Source organism: Anomaloglossus baeobatrachus, chromosome 3 (genome assembly GCF_048569485.1).
Source record: "Anomaloglossus baeobatrachus isolate aAnoBae1 chromosome 3, aAnoBae1.hap1, whole genome shotgun sequence".
In the NCBI taxonomy this organism is placed as follows: Eukaryota; Metazoa; Chordata; class Amphibia; order Anura; family Aromobatidae; genus Anomaloglossus; species Anomaloglossus baeobatrachus.
The window spans coordinates 558279342-558293130 of NC_134355.1; the positions used below are offsets into that span (position 1 = coordinate 558279342).

Below are 13789 nucleotides of genomic sequence, written 5' to 3' on the forward strand. Positions count from 1 at the left end.
TGACTTTCGGCCTCCCCAAACCGCATCCTCGGTCGGTGGCAGGCTCTCCCGCTTTTGCGACGCCTGGTTGCCACATGTCCAAGACCGATGGGTGAGAGACATTCTGTCTCACGGTTACAGGATAGAGCTCAGTTCTCGTCCTCCGACTCGTTTCTTCAGAACATCTCCGCCCCCCGAGCGAGCCGATGCACTTTTTCAGGCGGTGAACACTCTGAAGGCAGAAGGAGTTGTGATCCCCGTTCCCCTTCAAGAACGTGGTCGCGGTTTTTACTCCAACTTGTTCGTGGTGCCAAAAAAGGACGGATCATTCCGTCCCGTTCTGGACCTCAAACTGCTCAACAGACATGTGAGAACCAGACGGTTCCGGATGGAATCTCTCCGCTCGGTCATCGCCTCGATGTCCCAAGGAGACTTCCTAGCCTCAATCGACATCAGGGATGCTTATCTCCATGTGCCGATTGCACCAGAGCATCAACGCTTCCTGCGTTTCGCCATCGGGGACGAACACCTTCAGTTCGTGGCACTGCCTTTCGGCCTGGCGACAGCCCCACGGGTCTTCACCAAGGTCATGGCAGCAGTGGTGGCGGTCCTACACTCTCAGGGCCACTCGGTGATCCCTTACTTAGACGATCTTCTAGTCAAGGCACCCTCCCGGGTGGCATGTCTACACAGCCTGACCATTGCTCTGGAGACTCTCCAGAGGTTCGGGTGGATCATCAATTTCCCAAAGTCAAAATTGACACCGACCCAATCACTGACTTACCTCTGGATGGAGTTTCATACTCTCTCAGCGATAGTGAAGCTTCCGCTGGACAAACAGCGTTCACTGCAGACAGGGGTGCAATCTCTCCTTCGGGCCCAGTCACACCCCTTGAGGCGCCTCATGCACTTCCTAGGGAAGATGGTGGCAGCAATGGAGGCAGTTCCCTTTGCGCAGTTTCATCTGCGTCCACTTCAATGGGACATTCTCCGCAAATGGGACAGGAGGTCGACGTCCCTAGACAGGAACGTCTCTCTTTCACTGGCAGCCAAAACCTCTCTTCAGTGGTGGCTTCTTCCCACTTCTTTGTCGAAGGGAAAATCCTTCCTGCCCCCATCCTGGGCTGTGGTCACGACGGACGCGAGTCTGTCAGGGTGGGGAGCGGTCTTCCTCCACCACAGGGCTCAGGGAACCTGGACTCAGCCAGAGTCCTCCCTTCAGATCAATGTTCTGGAGATAAGGGCAGTGTATCTAGCCCTAAAGGCGTTCCAGCGGTGGCTGGAGGGCAGGCAGATCCGAATACAGTCGGACAACGCCACGGCGGTCGCGTACATCAACCACCAGGGCGGCACACGCAGTCGTCAAGCCTTCTAAGAAGTTCGGCGGATTCTGCTGTGGGCGGAAGCCACAGCCTTCACCATCTCCGCAGTTCACATCCCGGGCGTAGAAAACTGGGAAGCAGACTTTCTCAGTCGCCAGGGCATGGACGCAGGGGAATGGTCTCTTCACCCGGACGTGTTTCAAGAGATCTGTTGCCGCTGGGGAACGCCGGACGTCGACCTCATGGCGTCTCGGCACAACAACAAAGTCCCGGCATTCATGGCACGGTCTCAAGATCACAGAGCTCTGGCGGCGGACGCATTAGTTCAGGATTGGTCGCAGTTTCGACCGCCTTATGTATTTCCTCCTCTGGCACTGCTGCCCAGAGTGTTACGCAAGATCAGGTCCGACTGCCGCCGCGCCATCCTCGTCGCTCCAGACTGGCCGAGGAGGTCCTGGTACCCGGATCTGTGGCACCTCACGGTGGGTCAACCGTGGGCACTCCCAGACCGTCCAGACTTGCTGTCTCAAGGGCCATTTTTCCATCTGAATTCTGCGGCCCTCAACCTGACTGTGTGGCCATTGAGTCCTGGCTCCTAGCGTCCTCAGGGTTATCTCAAGATGTCATTGCCACCATGAGACAGGCCAGGAAACCAACGTCCGCCAAGATCTATCACAGGGCTTGGAGGATCTTCTTATCCTGGTGCGCTGATCGGGGTTTTACCCCCTGGCCGTTTGCCTTACCCACTTTTCTTTCTTTCCTTCAATCCGGAATGGACAAGGGTTTGTCTCTCGGCTCTCTCAAGGGACAAGTATTGGCGCTTTCTGTGTTTTTTCAAAAGCGTCTAGCCAGGCTTCCGCAGGTCCGCACGTTCCTGCAGGGAGTTTGCCACATAGTCCCACCCTACAAGCGTCCGCTGGAACCCTGGGATCTTAACAGGGTGCTAACGGCTCTTCAGAAACCACCTTTCGAGCCGATGCGAGATGTCTCTCTGTCACGCCTTTCGCAGAAGGTGGCCTTCCTAGTGGCAGTCACATCACTTCGGAGAGTGTCTGAGCTAGCAGCGCTGTCATGCAAAGCCCCCTTCCTGGTGTTTCACCAGGATAAGGTGGTTCTGCGTCCGGTCCCGGAATTTCTCCCTAAGGTGGTTATCCCCTTTTCATCTCAATCAGGATATCTCCTTACCTTCTTTTTGCCCTCATCCAGTTCACCAATGTGAAAAGGATTTGCACTTGTTAGATCTGGTGAGAGCACTCCGGCTCTACATTTCTCGCACGGCGCCCCTGCGCCGTTCGGATGCGCTCTTTGTCCTTGTCGCTGGCCAGCGTAAGGGGTCGCAGGCTTCCAAGTCAACCTTGGCTCGGTGGATCAAGGAACCGATTCTTGAAGCCTACCGTTCTTCTGGGCTTCCGATTCCTTCAGGGCTAAAAGCCCATTCTACCAAAGCCGTAGGTGCATCCTGGGCATTGCGGCACCAGGCTACGGCTCAGCAGGTGTGTCAGGCGGCTACCTGGTCGAGTCTGCACACTTTCACGAAACACTATCAGGTGCATGCCTATGCTTCGGCAGATGCCAGCCTAGGTAGGCGAGTCCTTCAGGCGGCGGTTGCCCACCTGTAAGAGGGGGCCGTTTTCGGCTCTTTTTATCGAGGTATTCTTTTACCCACCCAGGGACTGCTTTTGGACGTCCCAATTGTCTGGGTCTCCCAATGGAGCGACAAAGAAGAAGGGAATTTTGTTTACTTACCGTAAATTCCTTTTCTTCTAGCTCCTATTGGGAGACCCAGCACCCGCCCCTGTTCCCTTCGGGCTGGTTGTTCTTTTGTGTACACATGTTGTTCATGTTGAATTGTTCTTTTGGTTCATGGTTTCAGTTCTCCGAACATCCTTCGGATTGAATTTACCTTAGACCAATTTATAAGGTTCCTCCTTCCTGCTTTGGCACCAAAACTGATGGGCCCGTGATGCACGGGAGGGTGTATAGGCAGAGGGGAGGGGTTACACTTTTTAAAGTGTAATACTTTGTGTGGCCTCCGGAGGCAGAAGCTATACACCCAATTGTCTGGGTCTCCCAATAGGAGCTAGAAGAAAAGGAATTTACGGTAAGTAAACAAAATTCCCTTCTTTTCGCGGCGTTTTTCGGGTGCGTTTTTGGCCTCAAAACTGCAGGACTTTGCTTCCCCAGCAAAGTCTATGAGTTTTCATTTTTGCTGTCCGCACACATCTGTTTTTTTTACCTGCGTTTTTGAGTTAAAAAAAAAAAAATGGACATGTCAGTTCTTTCCTGTTTTTCTGCGTTTTCCGCCCATGCAATGCATTTGAAAAACGCAGCAAAACGCAGAGATCAAAAACGCAGCTAAAAACGCACCAAATCGCGGCAAAAACGCATGCGTTTTTTGATGCGTTTTTTCAACGCTGGTGCGTGTTTGTGCCTTTTTAGCGGCCAAAAACGCAGCGTCAAAAAGACGCAGTGTGCGAACCTAGCCTTGTATTGAAACATCTAATGAGCCTATGCTGGTCAGTTGTGATATCCTCTATTGTGATTAGTGAATATTGTGTTACTTGTCTATAGAGGTGTAATCTGTCATTGTAATCCTGCCACTGCTGGTAAGGAGCTTTGCTGAAAACTGTTCCTGAATATCCTGGAAGTAGGAGTCTAAGGCTAGGGTCACACGGGAGACTACTGCGATCCTCGTATGACACTCGGCTCACGCTGGCAGCACAGCAGGGAGCAAAGTGTCATGCAAGTCTCACTGTGACTGAGTTCCGATCCTGCAATCAGACCACAGCTGAGCAGCAGAGTTTCAGCGCTGAGGAGGGGCGGGTGACGCTGCAGAGGGGAGCGAGGGATTTATCTCTCTCTTTCCTCCGTAACCGGCTATTGCCATTCTCGTTCTGCACTTGCAGTACACCGGTGTACTGAGAGTGCTGTGCGATTTTGTTTTTGTTTTTTTTTTTTTGTTTTTTCCCCTCTCGCCCCATACACTTGAATGAGTGCGAGAGAAACTAGGATCACATTGCACCCACAGCATGCTGCGACTGTTTTCTCGGTCCGATTAGGGCTGAGAAAATAATCGCTCATGGGTGCTAGCACAATGTTTTATTGCATTCCACTCTCTCAGATTTTCATGCCGTGTGGCTTAGGCCTAAAAAAAAAAGCCCTAGCTACAACTATGAATATTTAAGGATTCCTAATTTTGTTTTCTAATAAAGATTATGATGTGGAAAAAATGCATGTAACTCAAAAACCTAGGTTACTTTCTGATAAATTCTCTTTAAGGGGTACTCTTTTTGAATATTCATTGGATAAATATATGCTTATCAAAAATGATCCCCCCACCCTCCCCCACCCCAATTGTGTAGCCATTGTGTACTAATTTATAAAAATTAGTAAAAAAAAAAAAAAATAATTACATTGCTGCTGTTCCACATATATGTAGCCCAAAAAGGAGCCATTACAAAATATAGCAAAAAAAATTACTGTCAATAAGGCCATATATTTTTTTAAGTATTTGTCCTTTTTTAAATTTTAAGACCTACCTTCCTTTAAAATTAACAGAAGCATCGTTACTAGGGCTGAGCGAATCCGAACTGTAAAAGTCTGGATCCAGGCTGTTTCAAAGATTTCTGGGTGCATAATCTGGATCCGGCGCTCCTTTCCCCCCATCCCCTCCACAAACCTTTTTAATCTCCGGATTCTGGTCCCCATAGACTTGTATGGGCACCGGAATCCGGAGCGGATCTGGATTTTATTTTCAATCCGGCAATTACCCGCCAGTCCCGGATTTTGGCGGATTCTATCAACTTTAATTCGTTACCCATCGTTACTTTCTGACTGCAAACTTGTGAATCTTCACATCACTTGCACCTTGCACTGTGAGGATTCTCCACTGTCAGAGCCGGTTACAGATTCTGTCACTGACACCGTGCACAGTGCGCACCATGTGAGGATTCACAAGAGTGACTACAGACTTGTGGATTTAGACCAGATAAACCATTTGTGATGTATAAAGGATCTACAGATAGTGACCAGTTTGTATAGCTTCATATTTTCTTCTGTACACAGGGTTTTAACCAAGAGGATTTGGAAGGAGCAAAGCCGGCAGCTCCTAAGCTGGCAGATGAAGATTCAGATTCTGACGTAGACATGAAGTCTGGTAAAATGTAAGAACTTTTTATTTTATGCCACACTACCTTTTGGAATGTAATCATTCATGTTAATGCACACAAACTCTTAAAATGTTGATCTCCCTCAGCGAACCTATACATCATACTTGAAGGACCCCCCCCCATGCTGCAAAGAAATGGTGGCAGCCGCTGTGTTGACTAAATGAATACTATAAGTTTGTCCTGTAAATGTCCTTAGTAGAGTCTCTTTACAGCACAGCTGGCACAACTAAGTAAATCTGTTAACTGGTGGCTTACAGAGAAGCAGCAGGAAATGTACTGTATTTTCCGGCGTATAAGACTACTTTTTAACCCCTGAAAATCTTCTTAAAGTCGGGGGTTGTCTTATACGGCGGTGCACGGTGCCATCGTTTACACACAATAAACAATATTCTCACCTATCCTCCGTGCCCGCGGTTCATCCAGCTGCTTCTTGCAGTCCGCAGGCACACAGACCCCTCCGTGATAGCGTCCAGTGCACGGAGCGGCCGCTGCAGAATGTTGTCATGGCTTTACTACAGTTGAATGCTTTACGGCGCCACAAAGCATTCAACTGCAGTAAAGCACTGACAGCCTCGGCGGCCCTGTGTATGGGATGCGATCATGGAGGAGTGCTTCTTGTGGACCCGCAGGCACGTGGACCGCAGGCACACACACCCCTACGTGATAGCGTCCAATACACAGAGCCACCGAGGCTGTCAGCGCTTTACTGCAGTTGAATTCTTTGTGGCGCTGTAAAGCATTCAACTGTAGTCTGCTACTAGGCATTGCGCCCACTAGCCAGTTTTCTACTCCACACTGATGAGGGGCAAATACCCCGGAACGGCTGTCTGTGGATGGATACCATGTTTGACATAGGTGGTCTCCTTGACTGGAGACTGCCCTTCCCGTGGTTGTTCCTTCCCGGTGAAAGACCTGGCTAGTTTCCTGCCAGCGTTGAGAAACGTGATGGTGTCTCCGCGGCATTCTTGTTTTGCATATTCAACTGTAGTAAAGCCATGATGACATCCTGCAATGGCTGCTCCGTGCATGCTATCACAGAGGGGTCTTATAGTACAAAATCTGGAGTCAGATATTTATACACAACACGACATAGAATAGTACAGTAAATAACTTGTTTTATGTGAAGAAGAATGATCAGTATGGGAAGGGGACAATCAGTTGTGGCAGTAAATATTGCAGCCGTTCATAGAGAAGTTTTATTGTCCTCTGATTGGGGTCTGGTCCAGGGCTGTGATGCTCCCGGATGCTCTGAGGAACACATTTCTTAATTGATGTAAAAAGGCATGAATCCATGAGACACATTCATTCCTGCTCTTAATGTGTCAAAGGTCATCATAAGTTTGTACTCCCATAGTCTCCTATCTCTCTGGGATTTGATGTTTCCTTTCAATACCAGGAATTTCATGTCCATGATGCTGTGGTCGGGTTTACAGAAATGTTTGGCTCCAGGTAGATCTATTCTTTCTTTGTCGCTCCATTGGGAGACCCAGACAATTGGGTGTATAGCTTCTGCCTCCGGAGGCCACACAAAGTATTACACTTAAAAGTGTAAACCCCTCCCCTCTGCCTATACACCCTCCCGTGCATCACGGGCTCCTCAGTTTTATGCTTTGTGTTGAAGGAGGCACACATGCACGCAAGCTCCACATTTTAGTCAGCAGCAGCTGCTGACTTTATCGGATGGAAGAAAAGAGGGCTCATAAGGGCCCCCGGCATGCTCCCTTCTCACCCCACTCTGGTCGGCGGTGCTGTTAAGGTTGAGGTACCCATTGCGGGTACAAAGGCTGGAGCCACATGCTGTTATCCTTCCCCATCCTTTCGGGGCTCTGGGTGAAGTGGGATCTTAAACGGTCACCATGCACTGGGACCGTGCTCCCTCCGCAGCCCCTGGGGGAATCTGCTGGACAGGAGACCGGGTATCGTCAGGGACAGGGCCCTGCTCCTCTGAGGTACTCTGTGTCCACTTGGGGACGGCGCATAGAGCGCCTGTGTAATGGACGCTGCAGCAGCTGCTGGGTGTTTTGTGTCGCCGGACTACCGCGCCGACCGCGCTTGTTTGCCGGCCGCGCTAATAAATTTAGTCCCCGGCTTTTGCGGCCTAGTACCGCAAATTCCCGCCCCCGGGCCTGCCAGTCAGGGGTAAGGGCGGGACGCTAGACTAGACGTCAGCGGTAAGGGCTGGAGCATACTGAGGTATCCTCCTCCCCCCCTCACTAAGCACTGCGGGGCACCAGATTCCCGCACTTTCTGAGGCACGCCCACGGCTCCCTCCTCCTCTCAGAACGCTGGCAGCCATTCCTATCAGCACGTCTGACGCTGGAGAACTTCAGAGGGGAGACGACAGCCGAGCTCCATAGCTCTGGGAGGCCCAGGCAGGGAATCTGGTGGTCACACAACCGCTGAGGGCGGTCGGTAAGCCGCACCTGTTACTAGGTGCTGGCCCCCCTGGGTGCCGAAGTGTATATTTATATACTTATATTGTATACATTTACTTGTTCGGCCGCACTATTGCTTTTGGCTATATACCCTCACTGATTGCTCTAAGAGGAGACAACAGCATGTCGTCCGCAAAAAGCAAGGGTGCCAAGGCACAGGCTTATTTTGCAACCTGTACCTCTTGTGCGGCTATGCTACCTGCAGGTTCCACCTACCCTCATTGTGTGCAATGCTCGGCCCCTGTGACACTCACTCAGCCGGAGCCTCAGCCACTAGTGGGACCCTCGGCCCAGGTAGAAACACCGGCTGCCACTGTCCAGGTGGCAGGGACAGAGTTTGCAGTATTGGCTGACAAACTTTCTGAGTCAATTTCTCAATCCATGGCTCAGTCTATGGATAGATGGTCTGCTAAGATATTAGAAGCTTTGCAGTCCAGACCGGTAACACAGGCCCCGGGCACCGCTGAATCATTGCCCTCAGACCCCCCTCGGTCGGCGCAGCAAAGTGCTCCTGGGGCGACTCATAGGTCCCACGGTGAGGACTCCGACACGGACCGCAGTCCCAGACCGGTTAAGCGGGCTCGCTGGGAGCTTCCCTCGACTTCATCACACTGCTCAGGGTCTCAGCATGAGGACTCTCTGGAGGATGAAGCGGAGGTGGCAGATCAGGACTCTGATCATGACGCCGCTCTCAATCTTGATACACCTGAAGGGGACGCCATAGTAAACGACCTTATAGCGTCCATCAATCAGGTGTTAGAACTTCCTTCTCCAGCTCCTCCGATTGAGGAGTCAGCTTCTCAGCAGGAGAAATTCCAATTTAGGTTTCCCAAACGTACACGGAGTGCGTTTCTTGATCACTCCAACTTCAGAGATACAGTCCAGAAACACCGAGCTTTTCCGGACAAGCGCTTTACCAAGCGCCTTAATGACACGTTACCCCTTCCCCCCTGACGTAGTTAAGGGTTGGGCTCAGTGTCCCAAGGTGGATCCTCCAGTCTCTAGACTGGCGGCTAGATCCATAGTTGCAGTGGCAGATGGTTCATCGCTCAAGGATGCCACTGACAGGCAGAGCTCCTGATGAAATCCATCTATGAAGCTATAGGCGCTTCTTTTGCTCCGGCATTCGCAGCCGTCTGGGCACTCCAAGCTATATCAGCTTGTCAGGCTGAGATTAATGCAGTCACACGTGCCTCTACTCCACAGGTTGTGTCTTTAACCTCTCAGGCGTCGGCTTTTGCGTCCTACGCCATGAATGCTGTCCTGGACTCTGCGAGCCGTACGGCGGTAGAATCCGCCAATTCAGTGGCAGTCCGCAGGGCCATGTGGCTACGCGAATGGAAGGCAGACTCTGCTTCCAAGAATTTCTTAACCGGTTTGCCATTTTCTGGCGACCGTCTGTTTGGCGAGCAATTGGATGAAATCATTAAACAATCCAAGGGAAAGGACTCGTCCTTACCCCAGTCCAAACCAAACAGACCTCAACAACGGAAGATACAATCGAGGTTTCGGTCCTTTCGGCCCTCAGCCAGGTCTCAATTCTCCTCGTCCAACAGGCCACAGAAGAACCAGAGGAGCTCTGATTCATGGCGGTCTAAGTCACGACCTAAAAAGACCGCCGGAGGAACCGTTCCCAAAGCGGCCTCCTCATGACTTTCGGCCTCCCCAAACCGCATCCTCGGTCGGTGGCAGGCTCTCCCGCTTTTGCGACGCCTGGTTGCCACATGTCCAAGACCGATGGGTGAGAGACATTCTGTCTCACGGGTACAGGATAGAGCTCAGCTCTCGTCCTCCGACTCGTTTCTTCAGAACATCTCCGCCCCCCGAGCGAGCCGATGCTCTTCTTCAGGCGGTGAGCACTCTGAAGGCAGAAGGAGTGGTGATCCCTGTTCCCCTTCAGGAATGGGGTCACGGTTTTTACTCCAACTTGTTTGTGGTGCCAAAAAAGGACGGATCTTTCCGTCCCGTTCTGGACCTCAAACTGCTCAACAGACATGTGAAAACCAGGCGGTTCCGGATGGAATCTCTCCGCTCCGTCATCGCCTCAATGTCCCAAGGAGACTTCCTAGCATCAATCGATATCAAGGATGCTTATCTCCACGTGCCGATTGCACCAGAGCATCAGCGCTTCCTGCGTTTCGCCATCAGGGACGAACACCTTCAGTTCGTAGCACTGCCTTTCGGCCTGGCGACAGCCCCACGGGTCTTCACCAAGGTCATGACAACAGTGGTAGCAGTCCTACACTCTCAGGGACACTCGGTGATCCCTTACTTAGACGATCTTCTAGTCAAGGCCCCCTCCCGGGTGGCATGCCAACACAGCCTGAACATTGCTCTGGACACTCTCCAGAGATTCGGGTGGATCATCAACTTCCCAAAGTCAAAATTGACACCGACCCAATCGCTGACATATCTCGGGATGGAGTTTCATACTCTCTCAGCGATAGTGAAACTTCCGCTGGACAAACAGCGTTCACTACAGACAGGGGTGCAATCTCTCCTTCGGGCCCAGTCACACCCCTTGAGGCGCCTCATGCACTTCCTAGGGAAGATGGTGGCAGCAATGGAGGCAGTTCCATTTGCACAGTTTCATCTGCGTCCTCTCCAATGGGACATTCTCCGCAAATGGGACAAGAGGTCGACGTCCCTCGACAGGAACGTCTCCCTTTCTCGGGCAGCCAAAGCCTCCCTTCAGTGGTGGCTTCTTCCCACTTCTTTGTCGAAGGGGAAATCCTTCCTGCCCCCATCCTGGGCTGTGGTCACGACGGACGCGAGTCTGTCAGGGTGGGGAGCGGTCTTCCTCCACCACAGGGCTCAGGGTACCTGGACTCAGCCAGAGTCCTCCCTTCAGATCAATGTTCTGGAGATAAGGGCAGTGTATCTAGCCCTAAAGGCGTTCCAGCCGTGGCTGGAAGGCAGACAGATCCGAATTCAGTCGGACAACGCCACGGCGGTGGCGTACATCAACCACCAAGGCGGCACACGCAGTCGTCAAGCCTTCCAGGAAGTTCGGCGGATTCTGCTGTGGGTGGAAGCCACAGCCTCCACCATCTCCGCAGTTCACATCCCGGGCGTAGAAAACTGGGAAGCAGATTTTCTCAGTCGCCAGGGCATGGACGCAGGGGAATGGTCTCTTCACCCGGACGTGTTTCAAGAGATCTGTTGCCGCTGGGGAAGGCCAGACGTCGACCTAATGGCGTCCCGGCACAACAACAAGGTCCCGGCATTCATGGCAAGGTCTCAAGATCACAGAGCTCTGGCGGCAGACGCATTAGTTCAGGATTGGTCGCTGTTTCGACTGCCTTATGTATTTCCTCCTCTGGCACTACTGCCCAGAGTGCTACGCAAGATCAGGTCCGACTGCCGCCGCGCCATCCTCATCGCCCCAGACTGGCCGAGGAGGTCGTGGTACCCGGATCTGTGGCATCTCACGGTGGGTCAACCGTGGGCACTACCAGACCGACCAGACTTGCTGTCTCAAGGGCCATTTTTCCATCTGAATTCTGCGGCCCTCAACCTGACTGTGTGGCCATTGAGTCCTGGATCCTAGCGTCTTCAGGGTTATCTCAAGAGGTTATTGCCACTATGAGACAGGCCAGGAAACCAACGTCCGCCAAGATCTACCACAGGACGTGGAGGATCTTCCTATCCTGGTGCTCTGATCAGGGTTTTACTCCCTGGCCATTTGCCTTGCCCACTTTTCTGTCCTTCCTTCAATCAGGAATGGAAAAGGGTTTTTCTTCAGCGCTCTATTGGGAGACCCAGACGATTGGGGTATAGCTACTGCCTCCAGAGGCCACACAAAGCACTACACTAAAAAGTGCTAGGCCCCTCCCCTTCTGGCTATACCCCCCCGTGGTATCACGGGTTCTCCAGTTTTCAAGCTTTGTGCGAAGGAGGTCAGACATCCATGCATAGCTCCACAGATTTTAGTCAGCAGTAGCTGCTGACTATTTCGGATGGAAGAAAAGAGGGCCCATATAGGGCCCCCAGCATGCTCCCTTCTCACCCGTTGATGGTGTTGTAAGGTTGAGGTACCTATTGCTGGTACGGCGGCTGGAGCCCACATGCTGTTTTCCTTCCACATCCCCTGGAGGGCTCTGTGGAAGTGGGATCCTGCCGGCCTCAAAGCTCTGACGCCGGGCTCCATCCACAGACCCATTTGAACCTGCTGGATACAGAGCTGGAGTACCGTTCAGGGACATGGCCCTGCACCATTACAGGTACTCTGTGTCCCCGGACACACAGACACAGCACACTCCAGACTTGCTGGGTGTGCTAGTGCGCCGGGGACAGTAAAGGGTTACAGTCACTGCAGCTTTGCTGAGTGACTTTGTGTATTGGGAACTACCGCGCCGGACGCTCCGGGAGCGGCGGCGCGGCTGGGACTTGTAGTTCGCCGGGGACTGGGCGCCGACCGCGCTTTTACGGCGGCGGCGCTTATAAATCCAGTCCCCGGCTTCTGCGGCCTAGTGCCGCTTCGTTCCCGCCCCCTCCCTGTCACTCAGGGAAGGGGACAGGCGCTGAGCAATCAGCAGCGCCGAGGGCTGGAGCCTTATTTACATGCTCCAGCCCTCTCACTGCACACTGTCGGACGCCGGATTCCCGCTCTGACTTGGGGCACGCCCACGGCCCGCCCCTCCTCACACGAGCTGGGGAAGACGCCGGCAGCCATTACTGCAGTCCGAGCTCGGACTTTCGGCAAGGCAGGACTATGGCGACCATACACCCGCTTATAGGCGGGCGGTAAGCGGCACACATAGTGCTGACCCCAATATATACTGCAGTGTGTACATGTGTATTTTAACTGCATAGGTCGCTATGCCCGCTTGGAGAGCGACACATCAGCAGCAGGAAAGCAGGTGTTCTAAGGCACAGGCTTTCTATGCTGCTTGTATTGCACGTACTGAAGTGTTCATTTGTATTTATGCTTGTATGCTATACATTGCACTGTACAGTCGCTAGTCTTAGCTATATTCTCCTGGAATGGCTAGACTACAGCAGCAGAAAACCAAGGGTGCTGGGGCACAGGTTTTTTTCTATGCTGCTTGTATTGCATGGGCTGCAGTGTGCATTTGTACTTGTGCTTGTATGCTATGCATCGCACTGTATGGTCACTCTTCTGGGCTATATTCCCCTAGATGACTAGTCTACAGCAGCAGAAGAGCAGGGGTGCCAGGGCATAGGCTTCTATGCTGCTTGTATTGCTTGTGCTGCAGTGTTCATTTGTACTTTATGCTTGTATGCTATACATTGCACTGTACGGTCACCATTCTTGGCTATATACTTCTAGATGGCTAGTCGGCAGCGGCAAAAAAGCAACACAGATTTTCAGTGCTGTTTTTACTACATGGGATGCTATTCATGACACCGTCCCATTGTGTGCATGCTCCCCTGTAGCACTTCGTCTGCCGGGGTCTCTAGCACTTCGTCTGCCGGGGTCTCTACTAGTCGTGGCCAAAGAAACCACCTGTCAACCCTGTCCAAGGACAGGGACGGAGTTGCAGTTTCGACAGATATATTGTCATAAGATAGAGACTTGCAGTCCAGACAGGCCATGGGCAATCTTCCTGACCAACCTCATTTGGAACGGGGGGGGTCCCAGGAGGACTCTCTGTATGATAAGGCAGCTCTCCAGGACTTTGATCCTGACATCGCTCTCAATCCGGATACACCGGATGGTAACGCCATACGGAATGATCCTATAGCGTCCATCAATGGAAGGTTGGATCTTTCTCCCTCAGCTCCCCCAGTGGAGGAGTCAGCTTCACAGCAGGAGAAGTCCCTTTTCAGTATCTCAAACGGATATGGAGTATTTTTCTGGCCACGCTGACTTCAGAGAAGCAGTCCAGAAACACCACGCTTACCAGATAAGCGTTTTCTC

At 52.1% G+C, this 13789-nt stretch overlaps 1 protein-coding gene across 2 annotated transcripts in view; it reads left to right on the plus strand.

Moving 5' to 3' along the window:
• Positions 1-13789, plus strand: part of IWS1 (interacts with SUPT6H, CTD assembly factor 1) — a 114508-nt gene that overhangs the window by 50849 nt on the left and 49870 nt on the right. For both annotated transcript variants that reach the window (XM_075340842.1, XM_075340843.1), the window contains exon 6: positions 5367-5464. In XM_075340842.1, coding sequence (XP_075196957.1) covers positions 5367-5464 — 98 coding nt within the window. The remainder of the gene's footprint in view (positions 1-5366; positions 5465-13789) is intronic.